Source organism: Emys orbicularis, chromosome 20, assembly GCF_028017835.1.
Source record: "Emys orbicularis isolate rEmyOrb1 chromosome 20, rEmyOrb1.hap1, whole genome shotgun sequence".
In the NCBI taxonomy this organism is placed as follows: domain Eukaryota; kingdom Metazoa; phylum Chordata; order Testudines; family Emydidae; genus Emys; species Emys orbicularis.
The window spans coordinates 17,466,098-17,482,919 of record NC_088702.1 but is presented as its reverse complement, the minus strand read 5'-3'; the positions used below and the strand labels follow the sequence as shown (position 1 = coordinate 17,482,919).

Genomic DNA, 16,822 nt, shown 5'->3' with positions numbered 1-16,822 from the left:
GAAATCTCCAGCCAGCAGCCCCGCCTCTGCCTCCCTAACCGCGGTTGGTTGGTTTGGGCCCCCCATGCTCGCCCCGCCCCACAGCCGGGCTCCCTGCCCGGAGCGCAAGTCCCGACTCCCGGGGTGTTTTTTTTTAAATCTGCGCATCCCGGGTGGGGTCAGAGTCCAGGGACTTGATGCCGGTCTGTCAGCGCCCCCCGGGGAGCAGAGGGCTCCTTAACCCAACGGACCAGGGCTGAGGGAGACCCGACAGCCAAAGCCGGACCAATCCCGACTGCAAACAAGGGGCAGGGAAGGGAACTGACCCTTGGAACAGCTGCCCCAGGGACAGGAGGGATCCTGCAGCCCTTGGAGTGGTTCCATGGAGATGGGGTGTCTGCCTGTAAAAGCAGGGGTGCTAGCTCTACCCTCGGATGTGTAGGCTGAAGGCCGGTGTGTGAGCTCCCCACCTACCTCTCACTCCCAGCCCTCTGGAGCTCAGCATCAGGTTTCTGCCCCACAAGCCCCCCAGCCCCTCTCTCCCCACAAGCAGGCTGAGCGACACCCAGCAGGTCTGCCTCCCAACCATGCCTAGGAAACAGCTGTACACCCTTATGCTTCACACCATGCTTCCCTTGCTCTCATGTCCTGCCCCACACCAAATGGTGGGACCTACTGTGACCTGTAGAGAACCCCAGGGGGCAGCCTGCACCCCACGCTGGTTCCACAGCCCACCAGGGGTAAGAGCTGCCAGCTCATCCACAGAGCCATGAGCACAGGCACGTACCTGGCATGGTGCACAAACTCCTCCGACACCGGCCCCTTCTGCAGCAAGGGAGACCCTGGCACACATCTGTGAAGGGCGCGTCAGCCTGCAGCCCCCCCAGCACCTTCTGCCTAGATTCTGGTTGTACTTGCCCCCCCCCTCCTAATCCATGCGCACCCCCATTGGCCACACAATGTCACGGGACCTCCACGGCAGCCTGCTCCCAGAGCTCGCCACAACGGCCATACAGCTGGAGCAATGGAAGCTGGACATCCCCCGCCAACAATCACACCTCCTACTGGTGTCCACTGACTCGTTAGATGAGCGGCTCATTGTTCCCCACTCTGGATCCATGAATGTTAACCTTACCTCTCATCCCTGGTTTTTCATTGGTTGACCCCAGATACTATTACAAAGCTGCGTGTACTGGTCTAGCTTGTTTCCGCTACAGGAAGGCCCCTTTATCCTAGTCTAACAGCAGGGAACATACTGGTGTGATGACAGCAGTCCCATAACTCTGCTCAGCAAAGTGGGTCGACTGGTACAAAAGTCAGCCATAGATCCGAGCTAATTCTCACCCCTTAATTACAGCGTTGGGTTTCATCAAGGTGAAGACACATTTTTGAGCTGTGTCACCTAGTGCCTTGAGGACACAGAGCAAGACCCAGCTGTGCTCGGTGCTGTACAAACCCAGAACACTGCTGTAAATGGGGAAAGCGCCATTGGCCAAACAGGCAGAGAGCAGCACGTAGAGCAGGGGTTAAATGCAGCAGGAGATGGGGAATTCACGCTTGAGGGGTTGGGGCAGAACAGACAGGCTAGCGCCCAGCCATCAGCATTCGCCGGTGGAGCGACCTAGGCCGGGATCGTCGGAGTGTCTGAACGAGTTGAGGGTGGGGGCTAGCGGTGCTGTGCCACCTGTTGCTATTCATTGCCTCTCTACCGCAGCGAGCTGCCACCAGGAAGCGCTGTAACAAGCTCGCCAAGCTGAGGCCCAAGCAGCCCAAGTGCCAGACAGCCTCCTGCCAGGACATCTCTTCCTTTCATCCCCGTGGGGACAGGAGAGAGAACGGAGCTGCTTCCTCGGCACGGAACGCAGGTTTAGAAGGGTGACGGAGGATGGGCCAGTGTCACCCAGTCAAGACTCCTGGGTTCTCTCCCCAGCTCGGGGAGGGGAGTGGTGTCTAGTGTCAGAGCCAGGGGGCTGGGAGGGAATAGCTCCTTAGACTATCCCATTATGGTCCCAATGAAAGAGAGAGACAGATGATGTAGGTTTTATCCCTTTACTTTTATCATCAGAGTTTGCAAGGCCCAGACTCTGCCCCATCACAGGGCACCGAACTCTCGAGCGGACGGGACTGAAGACAAAGACAATCAAAGGTTCGGCCGGAGACATCGAACCGAGGGGCCGAGCAGAGCCACTGTGCCCCGGGGCAAGGAGGCACAAGTGGCTGACGCACCAACACCAGCCAATCAGATCTTGCCAGGAAAGGTCCCTTCTGCCCGGCGCTCATCCCAGGCGTTGACCTGAAAGAGACCAACAGGTTCCATTGATCACTCATTCCGGCGTGACCAGAAGAAAGGAGCTCCGGCTTGGGATGGGAGGGGACAGCCAGGCTTCTTGACTTCCCACTGGCAGAAAACTGGACTTTTCTAACCATTTTTTGGCCGAAAAGCCAGAATTTTGATTAGTGCCTCACGCCCCCATTCTCTATGGGCTGAGCATCCTAGTTGGACTACAACTCCCACGATGCACAGGGGTCTCCTCTTGGGGAGGCAGTTTATCATACCAACCCCTGACCACAGTGCATCATGGGACATGTAGTGCAGCCAGGGAACCTAGTTCATAGAGGGCAGGGGGCCAGGAAGATACAAACTACAATGCCCATGAAACATTGCAGCAGAGGAACCAAATGGAAATATTTTGGTTTTCAGGCATTCGGATTTGATGACAATTTGCGATTTTTCCTGCAAGAAGCAGACACATCATGAAAAATTGTTCCATTGTGGATCTGATTTTCCATCAGAATCACCCGACAGGGATCTGCCAGAGCTAGGACATGTAGATTGATTGCCTATATGAGAACAAGGCAGCACTTTTTATTAGTGCTCCAGCCAAGGGGCTACAGGCTGGGGATTCTCCAAAGGGAACTCCCTGTATCCCACAATCCTTTGGACCTGCAAAGGATTATGGGATCTGAGTCACTGGGCAATTTTTCAGGTGGAGGGGCTGGTGTGACTGAAGATGACAGGGACCCACACAGCTCCTGGGGCTCCAGATCAGAGACCCTCACGTTGCAGCTTCCTAGCTACACCAATTGGCTCCTGCATCCATCTCTAGCCGGAATTAACACAGATGCAGGCCCAATCCCATGAGGTGCTGAGCGCCCTCTGCCCTCCCCCACACGCCTGATAACCCCACTTTCTAGCCAAGAACCTTTCAGCCCCAGTGACCTACCCAAGAGATGGGACAGAGGGACGTGTACACACGGCGGTACCACTGGCAGCACGTGGCGTCGGCTCCCTTGGCTGTCATGGCTTTCTCGCAGCGATGGAAGTCTACGAGAGAGAGAGAGAAGTTTCAAGGCTAGAAAAACTCCCCAAAGCTGATGCTTCTGGGGGAGCAGTTTCATAGATTCCGAGGCCAGACGGGACCACTGCGATCATCTATCTGACCTCCTGTACAAAACAGGTCATAGAACTTCCCTGAATTCCAACCCAGAACAGATCTTTTAGGAAAACATCCAATCTTGATTTAAAATTGCCAGCGATGGCGAATCCACCACAACCGCTGGGGAACTGTTCCAGTGGTTATTACTCTGTCAAAAATTTACACCTCATTTCCAATCTGAAATTGTTTAGCTTCAACTTCCAACTCCTGGCTGGTGTTAGACCTTCGTCTACGAGACTGAAGAGCCCATTCTTAAAGATTAACTCCCCACTGCAGGAATATAGGTCCACGTTACATGTGGGTGAACTGTGGTTTTAAATTGAGTTTGGATATTAGCACGAGCAACCAGCTCAAAGCACGTGACCAAAAAGAATGAGATCAGGACCAAGAGGAGTAGTTGTGTGACACACAGTGACCCATCATGATATCGGCGTTCTCTTACTTAAGGTTTCAGCTGAAGTAACAAATAAAACAAGGTTAATTGGATACCAGGGGCATAAATAATTGGCTATTTAAGAAACTGCTTCATCCAGCCATAGCTAAGGTCTGATGATTGGCAATGACCTCACAGGTTTGTTAAAGGGTATAAGGGGTTCTTGGCTAATACTCGCCTGGCCAAGTTGGGGGCGACCAATATGGGGCCAGGTCTACACTGCAGACCTATCTTGGCATAACTCCATAGCTCCAGGGTGTGAAAAATCCACACCCTTGAGCGACTGAGTTATACCGACCTTAACCCCCCTGCGTGTAGGCAGTGCTATGTCAAAGGGAAGGCTTCTCCCACTGACCATCGACACAGCTCGAGGAGGTGGATTAACTACACCCATGGGAGAGCTTTCTGTCATCAGTAGCGGAGCGTCTTCACTTAAACGCTGCAGCATTTTAAGTGTAGACCTGCAGGGTTTAGCATGTTTGTAAGTATTTTGGTCAAATGCTTATCAAGGTTTTGTTACTGTAGTAAACTGCTTATTATTTAGGCATGTTTAGAGTCACTGAATTAATACCATTTGGCCTTTGGATTTAATAGAGGAATTTATGGTTAAATTAGTGTCATGGGAATACCCTGTATAACAACTCCAACTCCCACACAGGTACTTACAGACTGGGATCAAGCCACCCCTTAACCTTCTCCTGAAGCTAAACAGATTGAGCTACCTACGCTATGAGGCAGCTTTTCTAACCCTTTAATCTTTCTCTTGGCTCTTCTCTGAATCTTGCCAATTTATCAACATCCTTCCTGAACTGTGGACACAGGACTCCAGCCGCAGTCGCACCAGTCCCGATTCAAAGGGAAAAACAACCTCCCTGCTCCTACTCAAGATTCCCCTATTTACACATCCCAGGATCGCATTAGCCTTTTTGGCTGCAGTGTCGCACTGGGAGCTCTCATTGGGCCAATTGCACACCACGACCCCAGCTCTGTTTGTGAGTCACCGCTTCCCAGGAGAGAGTTCCCCAAATGAAAGGCTGAGGGATTAAGACACCCATGGCTGATAGCATCGGTGTAGCTTCCTCAAGGTGCTGAGCACTGGAAGTCAGTGGAAATTGACAGCCAGCTGCTAGCCCAAATTCTGTACATGCTCAAGGACACAGCTTGCAACTCCCCTGCTCTTAGATTAAGGGTTTGGTGATAATCTGGCCCCCATTACTGTCATATCTGAGCACCTCGAAAAATTTTCCATAGATCAGTTTTCCATTGGAAAATGCAGTTTCACCAGAATCACAGATTTTGCAGGAACATTTTGATTTCAAGAATTTTCAAGGGGAAAAAGAGTCAAAACGAGTCTTTTCATCAAGGTCAAAATGTTTTTTTGAGACTATCATTTAAATTTGTACATTATGTTAACTTTTTATAGGATATGAAAAGACAAAACAAAACACTGTGATGGTTCTGGACCAAGTTCTGAGGGAATTTTCGTTCCACGGAGAATTTTGAAAGTTCAGCTTTTTGTTCTGATTTGGTACCAAAATGTTCAGAATTTCCCACTGGATGGAAAACCGGCTCTGCTTTAATGGGTTTATCCTCACCACACTCCTGTGAAGCAGGGCAGTGCTATTACTCCATTGTACAGATGGGGAAAGCGAGGTACAGCAAGGCTAAACCGTTTACCTGACATCACACATGGAGCAGAGCAGAGAACTTAATCCCAGGTCTCTGCAGTGCCAGGCTAGTAGTGCCCTAATCACTTGGCCATCCTCTCTCTCGTTACCAAGAGACAATATGCTACCAAAGCCTTGAAGAGGAGATATTTTTTAAACTGAATATTGTTTAGGCCTTATTAAATGAAAGCTAAAAAACCCAGAGCTAGATCTCTCCTTGCAGTGCTGGAAGCCAGACACATCGGTGATACGGTTCAACAAACACAGACACCCCCATAAGCAGGGGGGGAATCTTTGAAGATTCTCTCTGTCCTTCATACAGAAGCGTAATTCCAATTTTCCATCTTTTACAGATGATGTTTGAACGAAAGCTGCTGCAGTTTTACTCAGACGCATCGTGTTGAGCTACTCGCAGGAGTAACAGGCTGAGACACGGAGTAACTCAAGAGCCTGGAAAAAATGAGGTTCAGGATTCAGGGAAGCCTGTTTGGGCTAACTGAATTGGCCATTATGAAGCAGCAATTCAGGATATGCATCCGAAGAAGTGGGTTGTAGCCCACGAAAGCTTATGCTCTAATAAATTTGTTAGTCTCTAAGGTGCCACAAGTACTCCTGTTCAATTCAGGATGGATTGCCTAGGACTAGAAGGCACCATCCTCGAGTTCAGGCAACTCCATCATAGCATCTAGCGAGGGCTTGTTAAATTAGATTAATAAACAAACTTCCCCCATCGCCTTTAGATTGATCTTTGTGGCAGGACTTCTGTGCTGTGCGCTGTACAACATCTAACAAATCGATCATCTCACTGGTACCTCACGCTTGGGATGGCATGTACCAGAGCTTTCTATTTCCTGGTTTTCAGAGGGTTACGTTTAGCCCCTCCCTACATTCTGGAGGGCATGAGGCAGCACCAGCTGCCTTAAACTCTGCATTAGCTATATCTGGAGGCTGTTGACATGCACTTAACGGAAAGCGAAGCAAATTGGTAGTGGGCTCAAAACAGGGGTGTTCAGGTCAAGTTCTCTGGCCTGGATTATACGGAGGTCAGACTAGATGATTTAATGGGCCTTCTGGCCTTTAAATCTGTTCATCTCATCCAGGGGACTTCAAAGGGTCTACACACCATGTGTAGCACCCTGCAAATCCGTGGATATCCACGGACCATGTTTGTGGATTGGATGCGGATACATATTTTGTATCCGTGCAGGGCTCTAACCATGTGCAAAGTTATGCAGGTCCTTAAGTCTTTGCGGATCAGGGCTTCAGGTTATAAACTCTTCAAGACAAGGACTGTCTTTTCATGGCATGTACCGAGCACCCAGCACACTGGGGACCCCCATGGATCGAGGCCGTTAGATGCTACCTTAGCAGTGCATAAATAGTTACAGGGGAGGAAAGCAAATGTGATTCATCATTACCTGGATACTTTTAACTATCAATTTATGGACTGTGGGCAATCTAAACAATAGACAAGAAGCGAAACTGCCTAGGCCTGTGTCACCAGCCAAAGTGAACAAGCTGCATCAGAGTTCAGATCGTTTGGTTGCTAACAGCCCATCTCACCGAGGTAGTTCTGCCAGCAGTTGCGAGTCTGGTTCTGATTCGGGAACCTGCTGTCGAAGGGGGCGGTTTTGTAGTTGTCCAGCTTGGCCTGGATGCTGTCAGCCATTTTTCTTGTTCTAGGGAAGAGGGGGGGGGGGGAAATCATGTCATTTGTATTGTGGCAGCGGTTAAAGATCTCAAACAGGGCCCGATTGTGCTGGGCACTGCACAGACACAGAGCAAGAGACAGATCCTGCCCCGGCTGAGATCGGGGTCCCGTTGTGCCGGGCGCTGCATAGACACAGAGCAAGAGACAGATCCTGCCCCGGCTGAGATCGGGGTCCCGTTGTGCCGGGCGCTGCATAGACACAGAGTGAGAGTCAGCCTCTACCTCAAGGAGCTAACAATTTAATCCCAGCAAAGCCTCTGCGCTTTGAGCAGTGGGGGCTCCCCAGGAAGCGTGACAGCGCTCTGAGCACGGGCTTCACACCCCTTTGCTCTGGGATCTGGTCCCCCCATATTTAGACTTGCAGCTGCCTCCCATGGACAGGAATGTAGCAAGGGAAGCCCCCTTCGAGCTACCAATGCGCCCGGTTTGCAACACCCCAACAGCAATGAATCCAGAGAGCGCAGCCGGAACAGACTCACAGGGCCGGCTCCAAGGAAAGAAAACCTTGGCAGTCTCCCCCCACTGACGGGAAGCCGGGGTGAGCTCTGGGGCTTCCCATCGCCCTGGTCATATTCCGCAAGAGCCAGCCCCGATCTCACCCCCCCCCCCCACCCCGCCCCGGGCCGCTCCGCCCAAGCCGGTTTCGGGGGGGGGGGTAAACCCCGGCGCGAACACCCCCCCCCCCCCCCGCGGCGCCGGCCCCAGCGCGGAGGCCGGAGCGAGGCCGCGGATCCCGGGCAGGGCTGAGCCGAGTCCCGGGAGGGGGGTTGGCCGCGCGAGGGACCCGGGTTCGAGTCCTCGGGCGGGGGGGGGGGGGCACGGACAGCCGGTGCCAGGACAGACGGGGATCCCCACCCCCAGTCCCCGCTTCATCCCCCCCGGTCCCGGCCTCACCCGCGCGGCGGCTCTTCCTGAAAGTGACTTTCACCCTGAGACCGACGGTCTGAGAACGGAACCACAGAGACGGATGGGGCTAGAGAGGCGCCGGAAGTGACGGTTTGTCATGAAAGGGACGCGACGTCCAGGCTAAGAGAGCGGGGCAGGGCGCGGCTAGAGCGTCGCCGCGAGAACATCGAGAGGGGAGGGCTAGAGCGGCACCGGAAGAGGGCGGGGAGCATCGATAGGGGTGGTCCCATCGGAGCTGCGACCTCCCGCTGTTACCATAATACACATAATACACGGGCACACCGTGCAGACACTTACCACAATACACATAATAAACGGGCACATGGAGAAGACACTCTAGATTCAGCTCCCGCTGCTCAGCCCCCAGCTGATCCCACCCCACTGCACTGAGAGAGGCTCCTGGGGAGTGTTGCAGTCACCAGCTCAACCTGAAACGTTGCCCCAAGTGGTTCTGTAGAAGAACCATGCCAGTTGCCAGGCTCCTTAACATGCACCAAATACCCAGGGCCTTTGCCAGTCAGAAGCAGCCGGCCCCAAGCTCCTTGCAGCTGCACCAGGCCAGCTTTAGGCGTGAGCTGTGGGCCGGCTAGGTGGTGGCCCAGGGCAGCTTGTTCAAGGGGGCACTGATGGGGCTGTGCAAAGGGGGGTTGTCAGTGGGATGGTGCCGCTCTTAGGGTGACCACCCATCCCTTATTTTAAGGGACATCCCTTGATAATTTTAACATTACATTGAAGCTCATAAGACCATAAGAACGGCCATACTGGGTCAGATCAAATGTTCTAGCCCAGTATCCTGTCTTCCGACAGTGGCCAGTGCCAGGGAATGAACAGAACAGAGTAACCATCAAGTGATCCATCCCCTGTTGCCCATTCCCAGCTTCTGGCATTGCATTGTATACGTGAGAGCAGTGGAAATGCACACTGGGAAAAAAATATCTGCAAACAAAAATGGTTTTCCTTAAATGTCCCTTAAAATAAAGCATTCTCCCTTATTCTTCATGTGGTTTTCCCTTAGTTCCATCCAACAAAGGTGGTCACCCTGGCACCTAGAGAGGGGCTGTTAAATTTTAACTCTGAGGGGGGACCCTGGAACTCTGAGCCCCCACATGCCCCAGCAACTGCCCAACTTCTGCAGGCAATGTGGGGACCCCACAGTGGGGCTCCCCATTTTGTCAGGGATATTTTTAGTAAATGTCAGGGACAGGTCACGGGCTTTCGTGAATTTTTCTTTATTGCCTGTGACCTGTCTGTGACTTTTACTAAAAATATCCCTGACAAAATCTTAGCCTTAGGCATGAGCAGTGTGGGGCTGATGCTGGGAGCCACTGCAGTTCATTGGCCCAGAAATGCGATGCGGGAATGTAGGTTGCTCGCAGCTTGGAGGTTAAAACCAGAGATGCTCTGGGCACGTGCTGGCCACAGCCCTGACTTGGGCTCCCTGTGACTGCACTCCCCCCCCACACACCTTCTCCATCAACACCCTGCCATCGCTGCTGTGTGTCCATCTGCCTGTCTTGTTAGGGGACAGTGTTGGTACCGATCACTGGGGAGCGAGTGTGTGTTGTCCTCCCCCCCATGGGGTTACTATATTCCCACCCAAGGTACCTTTGCCCCCAGATTAATAGATCAACATAGTGAGGTCCCTAATAGACGTCAGAGTGGCTCCGTCTGCTCTCCCTCGTTGACTTTTAGGGAGCTGTACGTGGGTAGGATGCTTTTTCGGTGGTGGAAATGTCATTAAATTGTGGAAATGTCATTAAATGCAAAACCCCTCTCTCCACTGTGACAGCCCCTTATTTGTGTTGGGGTAGCTCCTGGGGCCCTGGTCCTCGCTGGGCTGGGAAGGGTTCAATTTTTTTCATTAAACGTCGATTTCACCTACACTCGCAAATCACAGAAAAAAAATGTCCATCCCTGATAATCGAAGTTTACAGCTCGGCAAAGTAAGCAAAATGCTGCCTGACAACTTCTTAGTTTGATTTAAGGATGTTTGCTTTGTACCTTGTGACGTGTGATGTTGACCATTTGTGTTTTAACGGTTATAAACTTTTTGAATCTCAACATCTACTGTCATTAATTATGGTCTGACCTCCCCCGATAGCTTCCCGCAACAGAGAAAATTTAAATAGCTAGAAATTGAAAAAAAAAAAAAGGTTAAAAACAAACGTTGATATTCGCTGTTGAAATTATCAAAAAAGAAAAGTTGAATTCTGCCAAGCTGCTCATAGACCAGGGCTCCGCGCTGGGTGCTGCCAAACAAACACATTCCTTCCCCTGGAGATTTTACAATTATGGCTTGTCTATGCCTGGAACTATTCCTAGATAGCTTCACATGGGGACACACACACCAGAATAAGAGCATCCACCTAGGGAGTTAATCAGGAATAGCTGCTGCGCTTTAGGCTACATCTACACTACGGGGGGGGTCGATTTAAGATACGCAAATTCAGCTACGCGAATAGCGTAGCTGAATTCGGCGTATCGCAGCCGACTTACCCCGCTGTGAGGACGGCGGCAAAATCGACCTCCGCGGCTTCCCGTCGACGGCTCTTACTACCACCTTCGCTGGTGGAGTAAGAGCGTCGATTCGGGGATCGATTGTCGCGTCCTGACGGGACGCGATAAATCGATCCCCGAGAGGTCAATTTCTACCCGCCGATTCCGGCGGGTAGTGTAGACCAGGCCTTAAATTCACACCCTACCTTAATCCGAATGAACTTCTCCGTGTAGACAAGCCTAGAATTAAGAGTGTCTTGACCCTGTTTAGCTTAACCCAAACAGGTCACATTGAACTGTGCCTAAAGAAGCAAGACCACCCTGGCTTTACTAAATACATTTCTCTTTGTTTCTTTTAAAGAACCCAGAATAGATTTAGTATAAAAATACAAAAGACTTAAAACTACGTTTCTTTTAAAGAAAATTGGTCTGACTCCACCCCAGCAGAAAGAAATCAGCAGCATCAATATCTGCACATTATGCACAATAAGTTCCTGGTTCTCGCCCAAATCCTGCAAACTCCTGTCACCCTCCGCAGCCGATCCTGCGCCTCTGAAACCCAGGAGGCAGGTCCCGGAAATCTCGCCATTATAAAGCATAATAAATGAATGATGATGAAATCTGCCCTTGGATCCACTGGGGGAGGTTGCCGGCACCCCATGCGTGAACGTCGGGGATGCTGCAGCCAGCTGGAACCGAGCACACAGACATGGGGGATTTCTGGGAGCAGCTTGGGGGGACGTCACGTCCTTCTGTTAAGCCTGGGGTGGGGGGAGCTGCTGTCCTATCGCTCTCCACCCCCCCTTATTACTGAATACCCCCAGCCTCCCTACACTCCTCTGTCTGCCTCCTGCCCCCCACAGTCCCCTATACCCCTCTGTCTGCCTCCTGCCCCCCACAATCCCCTGCCCACCGCAGTCTGCCTCCTGCCCCCCTCTGCCTCCTGTCCCCCCACAATCCCCTGCCCACCCCAGTCTGCCTCCTGCCCCCCACAGTCCCCTGCACCCCTCTGTCTGCCTCCTGCCCCCCACAATCCCCTGCCCAGCACAGTCTGCCTCCTGCCCCCCACAATCCCCTGCACCCCCATTCCCCTTCAATCTTGTCCCTGTCTCTCTCCAGCCCTCTCCTGCTCTCAGGTCCCCCCACCTCCAGCTCCTCCCTGCCTCCTGTCAAGCCCCCTACCCGTAGCTTGGCAGCTATTTCCCCTGAGGGCAGCCTGGCCTCAGCCCCACTGAGGGCGCCGGGACGGGACGCAGTAGCCATGGAGTGAGGGGGAAATCCCGTGACTGAGGCCGGGACTAGAGACATTCCAGGAAAACTACAAATCGCCCTCCAGCATCCCGCGCCTGGCGATTGACTGGGGAAAGTCGGCAGTGCCGAGACCCCTCTTCGGCCCAGGCCCCAGGGCTCCTGGGGAGCAGCTGGGATCTGGCCCAGTAAATCCAGGCAGTGAATGAAAAGTTGGAGGAGTCATCAGAGAGAAACAGGAACATTTCCTCTGCCAGATCAATATCGGGGGAGGGGGTTTTGAATTAGCGGACATCTGATAAAGGGCAGAGCGTAGCAGGGGAGGAACTGCCACGGGGGAAGGGGAGTGGGGGGGCTACATTATTACCCATTCCTGTGCCAATTTTCCCCTTGACTTTTCCAGCTCCAGAGCCCCCCAGCCCTGGTATCCTCCCCCCTCCCCTGCCATCTCCCTATTTCCTTCCTTCTCTCCCAGTCTCAGGGAAAGAGCATAAACTTTGCAACCCCTCCTCAGAGCTGCTGGGTTGGGGAAGCAGAGGTAATTCTTGTACCTACTCCTGGACCGATTCCCTGCTCCAGAGACTCTCCCCCAGACAGCGAGCCGGGGTGTGATGTCACAAAGGATGCCTGGTCTGAGGGCGGAGCTGCTTTGTCCAAACCGAGATCAGGTAGGACCCAGCTCCCCCACACCCCCACCCCGTCGCTGCATTTCACACCTGAATGTGTCTCTGTTCTGCTCCAGATGTTATTATAATAGATTCCAAGGCTAGAAGGGACCATTGTGCTCATCCAGTCTGACCTCCCCTGTCACACAGGCCAGAGACCTGCCCCCAAACTATTTCCCAGAGCAGATCTGCTTGAAAAAGAGCTAATCTTGATTGGTTTGGGGTTCTATACAGGAAGGAAGGAAGGAACCAAACCAGAACCAGATTGCTGGCATGTAAAATTAAGTAGGTTGCAGAGCAGTTTTTAAACTTAGGCCTTGTCTACACTGGCACTTTTGTCACTAAAAATTTTGTCGCTCAGGGTGAGAAAACACCCCCCCCCCAATGACAAAAGTTTGCGTCATGAAAACGGCGGTGTGGACAGCGCTTTGTTGGCGGGAGCCGCGCTGCCGGTGACAAAGCTACTGCCCCTCGTTGGAGCTGGGGTTTTTTTTGTTGTTGCGGCGGAGGTCTCTCCCAGCGATAAGAGTGGCCACGCAGCGCACCTTACAACAGCATGGTTAGAGTGGCACAGCTGCGCCGTTGTAAGGTGTGCAGTGTAGACACAGCCTCAGAGCTGGGGGAAGCCGACAGGGGCTGAGGAGCACAGGGTTTGGACAGAGACATCCGTTAGGAGAGGAACTATTAACAGGGATTCTCTATGTCCTAGTAAGGAGGAGAGGATGGAAGATGATAATGTACGGGCAGGACTTGATGAGAAACAGTGAAATGAAAAAGAGTCGCAAACAGCTAAAAAGGGACAAATTTTATAAGTGCTTAAATACAAATGCTAGACGTCTAAGTACTAAGATGGGTGAATTTGAGTGCCTGGTATTAAATGAGGATATTGTTATAATAGACATCAGAGAAAGTTGGTGGAATGATGATAATCAATAGGACACAGTAATACTAGGGTACAAGATCTATAGAAATGACAGAGCAGGTCATGCTGGTGGAGGAGTAGCACTATATGGGAAAGATGGCGATAGTGACTGTGAAATGCTCAGGGAGATTAGCGAGGCTAGAAAAATAAAAAACATAATAATAATGGGGGATTTCAACTATCCCCATAGTGACTGGGTACACGTCACCTCATTGATTGAAACTATAGTAAAGAACAGAATTATCAGACACAAAGATGAAAACGATTTGTTAGGGAAGAGTCAAGATGTCTTTTCTAAAGGGAAATCATGCCTCACCAATCTATTGCGATTCTTGGAGGGGGTCAACAGACATGTGGACAAGGGGGACCAGGGCCGGCTCCAGGCACCAGCGGAGGAAGCACGTGCCTGGGGCGGCACATGCTAAGGGGCAGCAAAAATGGTAGAGCCAGCCCTGGGCCCCAAGTGGCTCTCATCAGTGCTGCAGGGGCCGGCTGTGGGGCAGGGCGAGGGAGCATAAGGGGTGGGGCCCCAACCAAATTAACAGGAAAAAGGGAGGCAGGGGCGGGGCTCCTGGGAGGAGATTGTCCAATAGGCTTTTACGCGTCAGATTCAACCCCCCGATCCCAGGCTCTGGCACCGACACTCTCTTGGAGACCGGCAGGTGCGTGTGGGGCGGGGACAGGGGACTGGCAATGGGGGGGCAGTGGCAGAGCCAACCCCCCCCCAGGTGGTAGCCTCTGGGCCCGGCCCCTGCTAACCCCCCCCCCCTTGTCTCTTCCAGCTGCTCTCGTCCCGGTGCAGCGCGATGGTCCCGGGCTCCGGCCGCCCCCTGCCCCTGCTGGCCGCGTGGGGGGCGCTGTGGGGTGAGTATCGCCCCCTGCGGGGTCTGGGGTCCCTGCCCCGCCCCCTGCTGGCCGCGTGGGGGGCGCTGTGGGGTGAGTACCACCCCCCGCGGGGTCTGGGGTCCCTGCCCCGCCCCCTGCTGGCCGCGTGGGGGGCGCTGTGGGGTGAGTACCACCCCCCGCGGGGTCTGGGGTCCCTGTGCCGCCCCCTGCTGGCCGCGTGGGGGGCGCTGTGGGGTGAGTATCGCCCCCTGCGGGGTCTGGGGTCCCTGCCCCGCCCCCTGCTGGCCGCGTGGGGGGCGCTGTGGGGTGAGTATCGCCCCCCGCGGGGTCTGGGGTCCCTGCCCCGCCCCCTGCTGGCCGCGTGGGGGGCGCTGTGGGGTGAGTACCGCCCCCTGTGGGGTTCCCACCCGGGTGGGCCGAGCCGGGGCAGGGGGCGGCAGGTGCCGCTGGTCTCTCCCCAGCGCGGGGGCTAAATCCCGCCTGGGGCCGCAGCCCTGCCGGTGTCTGCCGGGGAGACGCGCAGGGTGGGGGGGGGCAGGAGGAGCCCAGCAGCCCCTCCCCCGCACAACAACAACAACAACAACATGTGCGCGGCCAAATGTTTGAAAAAAATACAGGCTGGGGAAAGCTGCCTTCTGATTGGCCGTCTGCCTCACTGCCCCGCCCATATCAGGGGCGGAGCAGCCAATCAGAGCGCAATCTCCCTCTCTCCCCTCCTGTGTGAGCTGAGTCACCGCCTCTGCCCCACCCTGCGGGGGGGGGGGAGGGGGACGGCCCCTTGGAGTCGAGCAGGGCCTGGGCAGAGACAAGGCTGGTAGCCACTGGGTGAAAGCAGGGGAGTCTGGGAGTCAGGACTCCGGGGTTGTATCCCTGGAGGGGGGTGGGACCCAGGACTCCTGGGTTCTCTTCCTGCCTTTGCCACTGACTGTCTGGATGACTTTTGAGTCAGTCAGTTCACTGCCTTTGTGCCTCCATTCTTCCATCTGTAAACTAAATTGTGATGTTGGTGTATAACTGTGGCTGCGATTTGTGGGGTCACGGGGGCGGGGGGAGGTTCTGCCTGGCATCGCTACCCCTGACTCTGTTTCCCTTTCAGGGCTCATTGCAGCCAAGTCACCTGTCACTGCTCAGTTCGGGGGGGACGTCACCCTGAGTTGCCTCTTCCCATCCCAGCCTGGGATGAACCTCCAGCACCTGACCCTCACCTGGCAGAAGGAGCGGGAGGGGGCAGAGGCCCTGGTGGTTCATGGTCACTATTCTGGGAAGGACCAACTGGCAAGACAGGACGAGGCTTATAGGAACCGGACCCACCTAGATCCAGAGGGGCTGGCCAAGGGGCATCCGCATGCAGGATGAGGGCGTCTATCACTGCCATGTTCATTCTGAGCTGGGTGGGAATTTGGAGACTAGACAATTTACAGTGACTCAAACCAGCTACATCCTGGCCAAGCAGACTGGGATTGCAGGAAATGCTGCAGGTGAGCATTATGGTGTACCAGTGAGTCTGGGGGTGGGGTGGAGAGCCCAGAGTTGGGATAGAGGGGGCTACAGATCAGGATTGGGGGGTGCTGGCAGAGCCATGGGGACAGCTCCAGGCTGGGACAGTCAATCACTTTCTTCTTCACTGAGCCCCACCATCAGCTGCCCTGGATCTAGTTGTGGTGGGTCTGGGATTCTCATATGATCCAGCCTAGGCTGACCCTAGACATTCTATGTAGATAAGGCCCAGTATGGATGCACATTTGCTGCCATCTGGTGGCAGAGTTGTGAACTGCTCTATCATACCCTGATACCAATCAGCCTGAGGGCAGTGTCTCAGGCGGATTGCGGGACAAATCCAGACCACCAGAAGCTGTTAAACGGACAGCAAAATCTTTTTATTTACTCATCATTATTATAGTTGTGTGAAAAATGTTTCTCTGGAGTCAGGACCTTGACTGTACCTTGACCAAGAAATTTGGACGTTGACAAAAATAATTGACTACCCCTGCTGTAACTCATTGCCAGCTCCCCCCCGGCTTTCCCCTCTTGCTACAGGACTGGGCGGCTGCTGGGTCCTTTCTCTGATGACATCACTGAAACGCCCCCTGCAGACACCCGGGCACTGGTCCCGCCAAAGAAATTGCTGTGCATGAAGCCAGATCCTGGTGCCAAGAGCTGCACTGTGACATCCCTGTACGCGCAGACTATAAATGCTACACGTCCATGCTGGACACGACGGGCCCAGCCTCCTGGCGACGTCTCCTGGGGACGGGCCCGGGGCTGCTTGTCGGAATTCCCAGGCAATGAAGATTTTCTTTGTACAGAGCAGCTACAAATGCCACTTAGCATTACGTTTATTGTCGTGGTGCAAAATTAGCCTCCATATTCACCACTCTGATATGGTTATGATGTGTTTTGTATTTCATATGAGGTATCATTTAAAAAGTATTGATGTGTTGAGCATTAATATCCAGTTGAATTGTAAGTGCTAGCATTGTAGGTGAAGTTACGAAGTTTTGCTGTGTGTGTG

At 53.5% G+C, this 16,822-nt stretch overlaps 1 protein-coding gene across 1 annotated transcript; it reads right to left on the bottom strand.

The window, feature by feature from the left end:
* Window positions 1-2,014: 2,014 nt before the first annotated feature.
* On the bottom strand, window positions 2,015-8,214 carry LOC135892432 (cytochrome c oxidase subunit 6B1). Its single transcript, XM_065420212.1, has 4 exons — window positions 8,122-8,214; window positions 7,080-7,195; window positions 3,204-3,304; window positions 2,015-2,272 (listed from the first exon to the last, which is right to left on the bottom strand). The coding sequence occupies exons 2-4, from the start codon at window positions 7,183-7,185 to the stop codon at window positions 2,219-2,221; spliced, it is 261 nt and encodes an 86-aa protein (XP_065276284.1). The 5' UTR covers window positions 7,186-7,195; window positions 8,122-8,214; the 3' UTR covers window positions 2,015-2,218.
* Window positions 8,215-16,822: the final 8,608 nt, after the last annotated feature.